Genomic DNA, 13,772 nt, shown 5'->3' with positions numbered 1-13,772 from the left:
CTGGCCTGCTGTCCTCACATGCCAGGCGGTGCTGTCACAGTGAATCACGGCCACGCAGCTTCCATGCTCATGCTGACCCACCAACCCCCTCGACACATTACAGCCCCACTGTGTCGGTGTCTAGCAACAACACTCACACACGGGGTTAAATCCACACGGTGTACGGGGGCTGCCTTCATCAGACCAAGCCAGAAGAGACTGAGGAGTCTGATATCTCTCACCTTTATGCACATCAGGATCATGCCTTCAAGGGAAACTGATCGACGCTGACTCCTATTGGCACGTGAGCGTATATATAACATGTGGTGCTGCATTAGTCATACTTTTGGCTCAATAAAAAGCGTGACTGAATATAATAACTCTATATTGCTTAGCAGATTTATTTTTTCCTCCATTTGTCCGACAGCTTTGTGTGTGTTTATGAGCGGTCTCGTGTTATTTTAGCTTTTGTTTCAACTGGCATAGAGGACATGAGCCAGAGGCAGGTTCCCATCCAGCCACTACGCCCATTTGACAAGATGATGTTCTTTGCTTGTTAATAATACAGTATATGTCCAAGTGGATTAGGGTCCCGTGCTTTGTCATCGTTGAGGCCATAGATTGTGTGAGTGCAGATCCCTGCAGCATCTCAGCGATGTCCTGGCAGCAGGGGTTAAGTAACACGCCCTGCCCTCTCAGATGCTCCACAGCTAGTTGACCTGTTTGTTCAGCTGCGCACCGAGGACCGTGTTTGCCCCCCCCCCCCCCCCCCAACACCACCCACTCCTCCCCTGACTTGCTGTGCCAAAGATGTGAGCCTATGGCAGGCAGAGTGCCAGCAGCCCCACCCCTGTTTTGCCAGTACGACATTGAGGGTGAAGGTTGAGAGGGAGGAATAGAGCCGCTAGATAAGCAACCTCCCAGTCCAGGTCAGCTATTCCAGATTAGAAGACCAAAGAAAAAAACCTTTTAATTAGGTTTGCCGTGCAGTTAGGGCCCTGCGGTATTGTGGCCTAGACACTTCCTGCATTGTGCTACACCACCCAAACAAAGTAGCAGTGCAAGGGAGTGAGTGGAAGAAAGTGAAGGAGGGAGGCTAAAAATGTCTCTGCCACATCTGCATCACACCACAAAACAAAAGAGATGCCTGATTGCCACCATGCACCGCGGTTATGTACCTACAGAAGCCCTACAGAGAGCTCCGGCATGGACAACAAACCACCTGGACTTGTTTTAATGTGAAATATTTCGACAGAAACAGCTGAGCTTTCCTCTTCATTTATTACAACATTAACCCGTCCAAGTTTCCACCGCTTTCTACTTGCTAATCCTCTTGCTTTCTTATTCCCACAGTTAGCGCTTGTGTGGAGAGCTACTTAGAAATCCCAGAGCCAGCCCTGTCAAACTCGGTCTAAAACAGCCCAAATACGTTGGACATCATTTTCTTCTCATAACAAAAATAGAGGCAAAATACCAACAATCATATCTTGGAGATTCTTAATGAGCCCTTTGGGATCCTTGACAATATACCACTAATATGGTGCTTTGCATCCTTTGAAACATGCCAGAGTGGAGTCCTGGAAATAGTAACACAGAAGCGAGGCATCGCCGACGCCCCGCAGCCGATGCAAGTTCTCTCTGCATTCGCTCGTCTGCAGTATGTCTGCCCTCTCGTACATTTTCACACCAATTACACTCTAAACCTGTAGGCCTACCTACGACTTGGCACAGGAATCGCAAAATCCTGCACTGTTTGCAGGGAAAGGGGAGAAGAAATGAGAGATGAAAAGTGAGGAGGGTATGCGAGTAATTGCCTGCTCTCAAGACACGTGGAGCCTGTCTGGGTAAGAGATACTAGGGGGTGGTGGTGGAGGTATGTCTTCAATTTGAGCTGGGCCCTAATGTTTCAAAAATACAGACGGACACCTCACTTTGATCTTCATGGCCTGTTCAGCAGACGGGCCCCACAAGATAACCGTTCATGCCGGTTACTGTAATCTTAGCCTGGACCCCTGCTTTTACCGCAGAGAGGGACAGAAGACTTAAAAAGAGAGCTTTACACCCCATAGGTCTGACAGTACAGAGGGAGCGGTATATCTAAATTTTAAAAGAATGTATCCCGTGTGATATACAGCGGACTTGAGGGTGGGTTGTTTATAAAAGGCTGTGTTTGGGAGAAATGGGTCAAAGGACGCGCGAGTAGGAATTTTGTGTGAATAGTGAAGCAACCTCGGCGGTTGCGAGTAGCGCCTCAGGGGTGTGGAACGTGCTGGGGCCTGCTGCGTTATACAGACGAGCCCCGCACCCGGCCAGCTGTGCCGCACACAAGACTGCAGGAATGAGGGCACCATGAATGGCTTTCTCTGTGCGACAATGACTGCAGCACTCTGCGGAGAGGGAATGGTCAGAGGTCCTTGCTGCGGACAGGCAGCATCAAGTGTGTCTGTGTGAGAGAGTGCATGTGTACACTGAGAAATTACTCAGGAATGTGAGGATGCATGCCAAAGACAAAGAATTTGAGTCGCATTGAAGGGAACCTTATACCCTCTCCCTCTCGCCCTCTGAATAAGCCACACTGGATGGAACTACTGGAAGTCTTGTGCACTGGCTTAAGCCTGTTGGAGGAGACCTTTTTCCCGCAGATGAAATTCCCTCGACAGCAGGAGAGAAATCTAATAGCAGCTGATGGAAGATTGTTTTTTTTTTCTAGCAACACAGTCATAGCCTTTTTGAAAATTTATTTATAGATTTATATCTCAAAAATCTTTCCATACAGTTGAATTCTCACATTCTTTGCACTCGATGACGGTTTAATCCTAACTTGAGACACGAATATGCACATGGATGCCAAAGTTTGAGCTAGAGAGGAATCTCAAGTTAGCATTCAGCCTCATTTGAATCAGAAACCACAGTCATAGCCACCCGACTCAGACACAGCTACAACTTAATAAATACTTTACAAAAATAATGCAGGCATTTTACAATAAAGATCTGCCACAGAGACACAAGGGACACGGCTGTAAATTAATGGTACAAGTAAAAAATGTGCATGCTAAATAAACTCACGAGCTTACAGGAGAACCTGGATATTGTGAATGACAAAACGGGAGAAAATGAGATAACCCTGTTGTCTGTCCCAACACATTCCCGAAGGATCTCATTATTCTATTACCACAGGCCTCTCAGATTCACCGAAACATAAACATCTACGGAGACGAACGAGGACACAATCTAAACGAACATTCCTAGAATCAGAATTCTCCCTTTTTAAGAATACTAACTCAGTTCTCCCTGTAGTGACCAGATCTGAACAAGTAATTATTGGTGACGCATTTACTGGCAACATGTTCAATAATTTTTTTTAGAGGCACATTTTGTTTAAAAAAAGTTTTTTCTTTAATTTTTTTAAACAGAGCAACGTTGTTTGCCTTGTTTTGGTGAAGTCAAGAAAAGTTCCTTGTGAGCAAGTAAGTGTCTTGACTCTTGGATTTCTATTCCTCTTGCTTCAAAGAGCAGTAAGTCTTGTTCCTCAGAGCCTAAAAGTTCTTGTGTTACTAGATCTAAAATAGAATTTAAAAATGGTTTCAGCACCATTTTTGGGGGTTTAGCTGAATACTTAAGCAGTATGTGTGTTTGTTGTTGTTGTTTTTTTCCTTTTCACGCTACAGCCGTCTAGAATTCTCTTGCTTCTTCAAACTGTTTGTAGTAGTCCTCGTCCTGAGGGTTGTCGGGACACTTCTGCCCGTTGTTTGGCGGCCTGGCCTGGTTGTAGCGGCTCCAGTCTCCTTTGCAGATGATCCAGGGCAGGATGTCCACCTTGTAGTGCAGGTCGGCTGAGAACTCGGTGCTGATGAGGTTGGGCGTGCCGGCCCCTTTGCCGCGAGTGATGAGCTTCATGTTGTCGTTGTAGCAGCAGTGCTGCGCCGCCAGCGTGGTGGACTCCAGCGTCAGCATGGAGCGGATGCAGTAGCGGGCCGTCGGCTTGTAGATCTCCAGCTTCTCTTTCGGCCCGCTGGCGTCCTTCCAGCGGAAATCTCGGCGCGTGAGAGCGTCGTGCACGTCTGCCGTGCTGTACGCCACCTCGGTTGGGTAAGAGCAAGGGCAGCTGGGGAGGTCGTTGGCCACCTTGGTCATGTACTTCTTCAAGAAGTCGCTCTTGCAGTTCATCCATCGCTCGCAGCTGTCCGTGTCTGGAAGAAATGAAGACACCATCAAATGCTGCATTACCTCCCGAACGTTAGCAGATGAAAGTGGGAGAAGGTGTTGATAAAAGTGTGTTTTTTACTGAGTTGACTACGAACAGACAGACAAAGAGAGACTGGGCAGCTGCACACTGTGTTCTTCCTGCCCTGCTGCACATCTTCATCTCTGCGCAGAAATGGAGCGCAGCCCAAGCATGAGGAATGCTAAGTGTGTGCAGGGACACTGCTGCCAGATGGGTGAACTGTTTTTGATAGTGCATGAGTATCTGAATGAGGGATAGTCTGAGGGATAGGACAAGAGTAGAATCTTACCAACACCAAAGAGCTCCGTGGCATTGAACTCATCTGTTCCAGCTAACAGGCTCACTTCAGTAGCTGCCGTCTTGAAGGCATCTTCAATACCTTTAGAGAGATGAATGCACAGTGATAAGTGGATCAAAGATAAAAGACTACTGGTGGAATTGTTTTCTCTCTGTTATCCAAAATCAAGACTTTACCTGGGCAGTTGGGCATATCACAAGTTCTGGACTCGGTGGCTGTACAGGCGTAACCGCACGACCTGGTTCTCTTCTGGTTGCCGTTTCCACAGGTGACACTGCACGCTGTCCAGTTACTCCAGTCCCCCTCTCCGTCCATATAGTCTGGATCAGAGAGAGAGAGAGACCGTCAGCTCTGATGCAGGCCACATGCTGAACTTACTCAGGCCTGTTAGCATGCCTCACTAATAATAAGTGTGGGGGGGGGGGGGAGGGACGACATGAAAGGGGAAGTGGTGGAGCTCAAAGTTGTCTTTGACTTCGGCCCTCAAAGCAGATACCACGCAAGCCTGTCTACACACACACACACACACACACACACACGCACACACGCTATATTGCACATGGCATAGGGCACAGTACGTGTTCAGTAAGTGGAATAAGGGAAGCGTTTTTACTAATTCCAACAAAGCTACAGGGAATCCGGCAGGGAATTTGCAAATAGATATTCTCCGAGCTGCCCGAGTATCCCTGGCACTGGACACCATGCAGCTGCTCTATCTGTGATTCATTGGTTTGGAAATAGGAAGTGAAACGGCAAGAAATCCTCTTTAACTCCAATTATCATAGAGCAGATCACTGTAATGGGTATACATGGAAACAGTTACACTCGGCTCTACCACCACCATTGCTACCTCACGCAAACACACCACACACACACACACACACACACATCTTGGAAGCAGCACTCCATCAATGAGGAGAATTAATGTGGGCATGTTGGGATGGAAGTATTTCTGGCCGGGGTCCAAACCTTCCTATACCCCCCCCCCCCCCCCCCCCCGCCATCTGCCCCTCATTATGAGCATTTTGTATGAATACAGGCCGGATAGCGCTGCTCCCCCCCTTTCCATAGCTTACTACGGCCGAAGAGCCGGTGGCGGCTCAAAAAAACCTCAGAATTTATAAACTTGATGATAACCCGCCCTTAGCCCACAGATGAGACGGCTGAATGTACTACCACTGGCCTGTGAAGGATGGCCCTCACTGTCTGACCACAGTTATGATTATTACGTTTAAAACCAGGACAGAAATGATGAGGAAAATATTTTCTTGTCCACTGTGTGGTGTGAAATAGCGTATAAATGAGAGCTGACCGCAGTGATAAGCCAGACAGATTAAACATGGGCTATGGTTTGACTGAGAAACATTTGAAAATCACCTCCCTAACCGCTGTCGTGCAAGTGCAAATGGATGAAATGACATTTTCCCCATCATACGCATTCCTGTTCGACCATGTTGGTTTGGGCATGCCACAACTCGGGCCGGACGCATACTGTACGACAGTGAGTGTAAATTCTACCACGGCAGATTTATCAGTGGGGTTGCTTTTGGGGAGTGTTGTGGAGATGGTGTGGCTCCATCCCTGCAGCTGAACTTTGATGGAGCGAGGCGTTAAAACTTTGTCACATAACTAGCTCCGCACCACAGAGGAATCCATCTTATTAAAAAAAAAGTGTTAACGGTTTCAATCAGGGGCTCCCAAAGGCTCGCCTGGGATGACTGCACTTATTATGGTGGCAGCTTAAATCAGTAAATCTGTAAATTACAGATTCCACATCAGACTCTGGCCATCTGTGGAAACCCTGGAGACCAGCGCTCAAATAAACCCAGCTAAATATTCTGCCACGTGCATTGTGCACTCGTTTCCTTGCAAACACACCCTCCCTGTCTTCCTCACCATATTCAGCTTGAGCTTTGCTTCCTCCCCCGGCGCCTCCTCTCCTGTCCCAGTCTGCCGGCGGCCTGAGGAAGTTGCTGTCCTCGCTGTTGCTCCCGTAGGTGCGATCGTGCTCCTCCGTCTGATGAGTGGTGGAGGTGGAGGAGGAAGGTGAAGAAGAGCGAGGCCACCAGTTTCTCCAGTTAGGGGAGGCCCAGTTGGGTTTGCTCTCCTTACGGAGGCCTTTCTCTGGCTCGTGGCTCTCTAGTCCATCCACCACTTCAATGGTCACCTGAATTCAAGAACAGAAGTCCATTTAAGGTGCATTTTCAAGACACTTGTATGTAGCATTTTGGGACACAACGGGTCAATCGGGGGGCCTCGGGGGTGACACTTTCTGATCCCCCCCCCCCCACACACACACAATATTACCCCCTCCCCCTTTCTGTCCTAACACATGTGCCTCCCAGATGAGGGGGGACCACCACCCTGCCCCACAGTCACCCTCCCACCTCTTGGGCCCTCTGCACCTAAACACAAAGTTCAAAGGGCTACTCAGCCTCCTCCAGACCATGAAAGCCAGATGAATCCCAGGATCAAAGACACCCCCCTCCCCCCCCCCGTCCCCCCCCACCTCCTCCTCCCACAGCCTCACGCCCTTGCTCAATTGGTTGCTCGGCTCTCTTCCCACATCTTGAGATGTTAATACACTTTGTCCGTGCTCGGATTTAGCGGCGATGCTCTCAGATATGAAAAGACCCCCTCGCTGGATTAGACAGGAGAATGATTTAAACATGGCAGCGGTTGCTCGGCCATCTGCACCGCCGAGGTACTTACGGGCAAGGGCTTGCCACACATTTACATAAGCTGCCGTCTGTTGCCCTGCATATGGGTCAGCAGTAAGGCATTGCTGGTTAGCATCTGCCTTTCAGCTGCCATTATGATGGACGTGAGGCCTCAGTGTCCATCGTAAGCTTCACTACGAGCCAGGGAGTGTGAAAAGGGGACAGGGGGAGAGGGAAGGAGGGAGCGGGAGGAAAAAAGGGGGTAGTGATGTGCACCAAACTATTCTCCTTCGTCCTGTTTGCTCTTCCTGTCCTATGTGGTTGGGTAGCCATGTCTTACAAGAGAGTTAAAGCATCAAAGCGCACTAGCAGGTTCGCAGACACACATGGTCACCTGTATATTGGGATTCTGTCCATTGATGTCAGCTTTGGAGAGGTCGGGGAAGTTGTGCAGATCCAGGAGGAAAGCTCCAGGGCCGTCCCTGTGTACATTGCTGCCTTGTGCCCAGGGGAGGGTGGCAGGCCGGTGGGCCAACCGCTGCTCTGGACCTGACCTCCGGTCTTCAGGAGCCGGTTGGGCAGAGCTGCTTTTTGCATTTATATTGTTCTGCAGAGGAGAGAAAGGAACATAATATATTATTATTGTTTGTGCATTTACACCATCAAATATTAGAATGCTTGCAGAAAATATTTGATTCCCTTTCGTGTGAACGTTGAGACTAAGGGCCCTGTCACTTGGCATCCACAGAGTCTGCACACTCAGCAACATTAGATTGATGTTGACAGAGGTTCATGAGGCCGCGACCTCTGTCATAAATCCTGTGGACAGTGGACTCTCGACTTCTCGGAGCCCAGAAAGACGGAGCCACTGAAGCAGTGGGACAAACATAACACTGAGTTCTGTGCGTCTGTCTGCATCCACCAAAATATGATCCGTCTCAGAGCATGCACTCAGAGCCAGTGTCACAGCAGGACTGTATATTTTTTCCCTTTTTAAGCACGCTGCTGCTTTACCGTAGTTATATGATGTGGACATTTTTAGCATTGTCCGGGTGCTGGCTGGGAGAAAAGAGCGTGTAAGACTGATGGGTTTCCTGCGGTGGGGCTATACTGAGAAACCTAAGCAAACGTTGCAAAATAATTACATCTGCCTTCTTGACGACAGAAAAACATTTGGTCGTCTGACAGGGGGGGGGAGGTTGTAAATTCATCCCAAAAGGACAGTTGAGGACATATGTCCCCTGTCAGGTATGCACACAAGGAACAATTATATCTCAATTGGACAGACAGCCGTAAGTAGTCGGCAATCAAGCATTCTGGGGTGGTAGAAAATAAGATCAAAGAAAGCAATCAATCATGGGGCTCGTTTTCTTTTTTTCATGTCCCATTTCGTCCTCCCTGGTGTTTTTGTGGCCGGGCTGAGGCCTGAGAATACGGCAGCAGTGCTGCATGGTTGCGGTGGCCAGTCACAGACAACCTGTCAGCTCAGCCACATTGTGGCGGCCGTAAAAAGCCCCCAGTGGAGCTGTTTGTGTCCGGCCAAGGTGCACTCTAGACGCTGTAAATGCTGCTGCACAGCAAGGGGGGAAGATTTATAAATGTATGTTCATGTAACTTAAATTCAACCGCAGAGGTGGACATAAAGCATTGTTTTTCTTAATTCACGAGATGGAGAGATTTCGAGATTCACACATTGAGTCAATGTGATGCATTTCAAAGAATTAAAACAACTTTCACAACACATATCTACATGTGAGTTACTGCTGTAATTACAATGATTATACTGTTGCCCATCATTTTCGGGAGGGAGTGAAGATGGCTGTGCCTTCTTATCTGTAGCCACCAAATAAAAAGAGAATTTATGTTCAAAATCATACAATTTGAGGAAAAACTATTCTGGAAAAGCGGATTCCAATTAAAACCACGAAAGTCGTTTCCATGACCGAACAATTATAGCTGAGATCTAAATACAGAAAAAGGTCATTTCAACAGCATAGTTTGTGCATCGACCCTTATGTGACCATCGCAGGGCCCTCTTTGGTTCCATCACAAGCACTTGGGCTTTGAGATGCCCACGTGATAACCCAGTCTTTCAAGTTCCCAGCCTTCAGAAGTCACTCTGGCTGTAATTGAGCTCCACCGAGGGAGCGGGCCCAACACAACGCTCACAGGTTCAATCACAATGTAAATACACACACACACACGTGTAAATAACGTGTAAACAGCCGTGCTTAATCTCCCTCGTAGATTATATTTTTATGGTTATTAGTATTCAACTGCAGACCACACAAGTTGCTCTGTTTCCTGATACTGATACTACAAACAGTCATTTAAATCTGCTGCCAGAAGATTCCCAACTACCGCACATTTCACAGCCACTGAAGACAGACACCTTTGTTTCCCCATCGTACGACTGTGAGGTGTTTTCATTCCCAACACCTGCCGTTTAAGGAAATTCATCCCAAAATGTCTCTGGCTGCTGATGAAGACACAGATAATAACTGTCAGTGAGTTATGACTTACTGCTTTCTCCATGAATTGGTCTGTTGAAAGAAAGCAGATGCTGACCACAAATGTTCCAGAATACACAAACTGTTGGCTGGTATACAGTCACAGTGTTTGCAGTCAGATTAATCCTTCGTTATCCGGGCTAATCCTATCTGAATCTTCTGTTGTGTCACATTACGATGTATGACACATGGCAGGCAGATTATCTAATCCTGACACAAGTTTGGATTATTTAACGTCAAATTTAAAAGCATTGTGATTAATCCCAGGGCAACACTTGTGATGATGTTTCACTCAGTTGGGGAGAGTAAATCGGTTTATGGGCAAATATTGGTAGTTTAGCTCTAATGCGGTTATTATTTTTGGAGGGATTATATGGCGGATAGTTTGGCAAGAATGCTCCATATGGGAGAATTGCTGCTAAGTGTTTTTAAGCAAAAATATGTAGTGATTATTGAAGAAGTGCTGCATGTTTAAATAATACTAGTGGCAATCATTTGCAACCAAACCACTACTACTGTAACCACCTGTAATAACCGGTTTCATGTTTAAATTATTTGCAATCAGCTGTCATTTTGAATTTCCCAGATTGCTTTTCCACCTTTTATCTATCCAGGAGCGACTTCACTTCATTATTGGAGCTGCTCAGTATTGAACTTTAGACCATAGATGCCGCTGGAATGTGTACAAAGCATTGGCAGCCTTAAATGTAACGCCGTCGATGATAGCCTTGAGCTGAATTGTGAGATTTGTATTGCTGAAAACAGTCCATCAGTGGGACAGAAACAGGGAACTCTAAGCTGCTTTTCCCCATCAGCACTGAGATTTCACAATCAATATCAATGACTGGGAGCTCAGCAGTGTGAAGTAGAGTTGAAAATAATGCACAACATGAGAACAAGTCATCTGAAAGGAATTTAACTGTGTATCAGTTGTGTAAATTCCTGATAATGTCGACATAAACACCTCTCTGTCTTTTCCAAGTGGCTCTCAGTGGAGCTTTTTAACACATCATAATAAGAAAAACATGCTGTTTTCCCATTTTTCTCTAATACGTCCCAGGCTGTAGCAGTGCACAGGAGTAACCCATTTAAATGTAAAAAAAAAAAATCAGCAGTGTTCCCCTTTGATGGTGGGCTGCTTTACAGTCCCTATCACTCATCTGAGATCTTCCTCAACAAGGAGATCAGAAGTGACACACCATTCCTCGGTACATCTGGGGCCTCCCAGGATGTCACCCCCCCACTCTCAAAAGCCATGAATGAACACTTTTGCACACACAAGCCACCCCCTCTCCCTCCTCACAGTATCTCCTCGTCTTTTTCCCGCTTCCCCCCCTTTTCACTTTGTGAGGGCTGCTTAAAGGGGCATGACTCCATTTTCAATTGGTAGCAACTCAGGGGTCCTCCCCCCAGGGAGGCTGGCAGGAAATGAAGGCAGTGCACATTGTGCCAGATGCTTTTCAGCACCACACTTTTGTAGGTGGAAGAGAACACTATCCTTCCCCTGTCACACACGCCTCACACTGGGCTTACGTGTGTGTTTATTTACAGGATCAAACTGAGCAGGTACATGAAGGAGCTCAGAAGTGATTCGTTTAGACAAGACTTCTTGAAAATAAAAGACAAAGAAAAAAAGCTCAAGGGTAGAAGACCATGTTCTTAACTGACAAATACAGTTTTTTAACATAATATCACACTAATGTACACCCCCACAGTGGATGAGTCTGCCTTCATGGGTCAGTGGTGATAATGTGCCTTGGACCAAAGCATCTTCTCTCTCCACTACAGGTGCATGGATCCGCATCCTGTCATTTGTGTTTCTGTGAATGGCATTTTAAATATGACACTTTGGACTGACAATACACCCCCTGGGCCGTGACAAGCCCGGCCGAAAGATGACATCACCGTCTTCAGTGGCGGACCGGTGAAGCATTTCCGGAACATTCATGAGCAAAAAAGAAAAAACATTCTCAGCCCTTTTCTCGACGTGGGGCATGAGTGGCATGTCGGGCTCTTTCATCACAAGCCAGCATCTCGATGCAAATTTGGACGAGTGACAAAAGGCATGTTTGGGTTGGAATAGGTGGCATGTGTTTAGGATTTTTGTGCGGCAATTCCTCGGGAGAAACTCTCTCCTGGTCCTCATCCTGTTCGTCCAATCCAACATTTGGCTGTGTGACAAATATTCGATAAATTACTGTAATATTTCTTCAGCTTTGCAAATGACCCTCACCATCCTCTGTTGAAGTAAAAATTCTTTCCATTCGTTTCCCCCCCAGCCCTAAAAAAGACTTTATGAAGGGACGCCATTCCAGTGGGCATAAATACCCGTTTATCACTGGGACACGACTAAAGTATTTCAGTAGCATGCTAAATATACAACACAAAGCAGCTGAAGGATGCTTAACACTCTCTAAAACAGCCTGTTGATCCCAGACCTGTCTTAACCCTCTAGTCAAGATGTGAGGCTCTCCTGGAGTCTGCGTGCTTTATGCTGATGTTAAAATGGGCAGTGCAGTTAAACAGTCGAGCCGGTCTTAAATGGTGTCAAGTTGACAAACGTCTCCCCTCGTGAAATTTTGCTGAGGCACATTCTAAACAGGAGCACAACACAGAAAGGTGTCTTTTAAAAACTGTATTTTGACCAGACTACATCAATGTCAAACGATTTCAAAACTGCATATTAGTATTCTTCCATTTCTATGAGTATAGTGCTCGATCAAACAAAACAGGTTGTGCCCGAGGCTTGATCTGGAGCAGGGCGCTGAGGGCCGAGGTCAGTTGGATGCCGGACTCTTCTCCACCTTCAGGGGTTCAGCTCTGACCCTCAGCCTCATCAACTGAAAGCTTGGGTGACAGTGAGGATGAGCCCATGATGACAGAGAAGTGCCTGCAGCTAGAACTGAACCCCCAACAATAGAGAAGTGCGTTTGGTGCAGGGGGGTGGGTGGGGGGTGATCTCTGACCCTGCCTCATCTTCCATTTCTCTACTGGCTCCCTGTTATTCCCGGGGGACACCCTGGAGACCACATCCGTGCGTGTGTGTCAACAAGCCCAAAAGACTCCCGGGGTAGCCTACTGAGGGTTTATTTTACCTGGGCCATAGCATTTTGTCAAACCCATCTGAACCCCCCCCCCCCCCCCCCCCAAAAAAACGAATGTACAACCTGCTCCTGCTTCCTGACAGATTTCCTAACTCACCTCTGTAAGGGCTGTGTCCTGATCCAGGCTCAGAGTTTCATTGCCCTGGGGCAGCGGACTGCTCCGCAGTACCGTGATGTGCAAGGTGAGGAGAAGGAGTCCGAGGAGCAGCAGCAGTTCCGCCGCCAGTCGCACCATCCTTTTGACGCGGCCGCCCTTGGGAGCCTGCGGTGTGGCCGGAGCTCCGACTCCACCTCCTCCCGGTGCAGAGACTCCGATCTCCGGATCCGCCGGGGACGAGGAGCCGCAACACCACTTCGGAGCCACTTCGGGAATCAGCGTTGCAAAAATGAAGGGAAAAGGATCGGAGGTGGGATGGTGGAATAATTTGGAGGAGAAAAAAAAAGTGCTGGATATTGAGTTGGATCCAGTGAGGGGAGTTCTTTATAAACTGTGTCCTAAATTAAGATTGATCCTCTTGCTGATTTTTCATATACTTTGATTTTGAGCCAAATATGATATGAGTTGATGTGCTGATCTGCCAATGCACACAGAGCACCGACTACTGCAGGGCTGATCCAGCGCGCAGCATTAACGCTTCCCCCCTCTTGTTGCGCCCTCGTCAAATCTCCAAGCTCAGGAAACTTTCAGCCCAGTTGCCCCGCGGTGTCCCCGCCACATTCTCAGCCTCACGCTTCTCTTTTCCTCACTTCCAATTCAGCCGCTTAACGCACTTCTTGTTGTGTCCACATTCTGGGGTCTCCGAAAGTTCTTCGACGAGACTACCTCTGGAGAAATGAGTACAGGTAGTTCAAAGTTATATCTTCCCAGTTAAGACTTCGCGATGGAGTTCTGTCCCACCTCAAAAACAGTCTTCGTCCATTATGCTGCGGGTCGTAAGCCCACCGGAATGAAGACCCGGGCTGGCGTGAGTCTCTAACGAGTCCTTTCGGAGGAAA

The 13,772-nt window shown here is 47.6% G+C and overlaps 1 protein-coding gene across 2 annotated transcripts; it reads right to left on the bottom strand.

Annotated features, from left to right (window-relative positions):
* Positions 1–3,651: 3,651 nt before the first annotated feature.
* On the bottom strand, positions 3,652–13,011 carry ism1 (isthmin 1). 2 transcript variants are annotated; one of them, XM_076077227.1, is made up of 7 exons: positions 12,874–13,011; positions 12,840–12,842; positions 7,557–7,769; positions 6,399–6,669; positions 4,679–4,822; positions 4,494–4,583; positions 3,652–4,169 (listed from the first exon to the last, which is right to left on the bottom strand). In XM_076077227.1, exons 1-7 carry the CDS (start codon positions 13,009–13,011, stop codon positions 3,652–3,654), a joined length of 1,377 nt encoding a protein of 458 aa, XP_075933342.1. The 2 variants fall into 2 exon arrangements, with proteins under 2 accessions (XP_075933342.1, XP_075933343.1); XM_076077228.1 differs by lacking the exon at positions 12,840–12,842.
* Between the last annotated feature and the right edge of the window lie 761 nt (positions 13,012–13,772).

Source organism: Anarhichas minor, unplaced genomic scaffold, assembly GCF_050575085.1.
Source record: "Anarhichas minor isolate MPS153535 unplaced genomic scaffold, ASM5057508v1 ptg000058l, whole genome shotgun sequence".
Classification (NCBI taxonomy): Eukaryota; Metazoa; Chordata; class Actinopteri; order Perciformes; family Anarhichadidae; genus Anarhichas; species Anarhichas minor.
Note: the sequence above shows the minus strand (reverse complement) of the source record. Positions and strands in the feature narration are given on the sequence as shown.

Coding starts and splice junctions, on each gene's coding strand:
- ism1 (XM_076077227.1), bottom strand. CDS start 13,011: ATGGTGCGACTGGCGGCGGAACTGCTGCTGCTCCTCGGACTCCTTCTC. Junction 6,670..7,556: donor GACAGAATCCCAATATACAG/GTGACCATGTGT, acceptor TCTTGAATTCAG/GTGACCATTGAAGTGGTGGA. Junction 4,170..4,493: donor CACGGAGCTCTTTGGTGTTG/GTAAGATTCTAC, acceptor CATTTCTTCCAG/ACACGGACAGCTGCGAGCGA.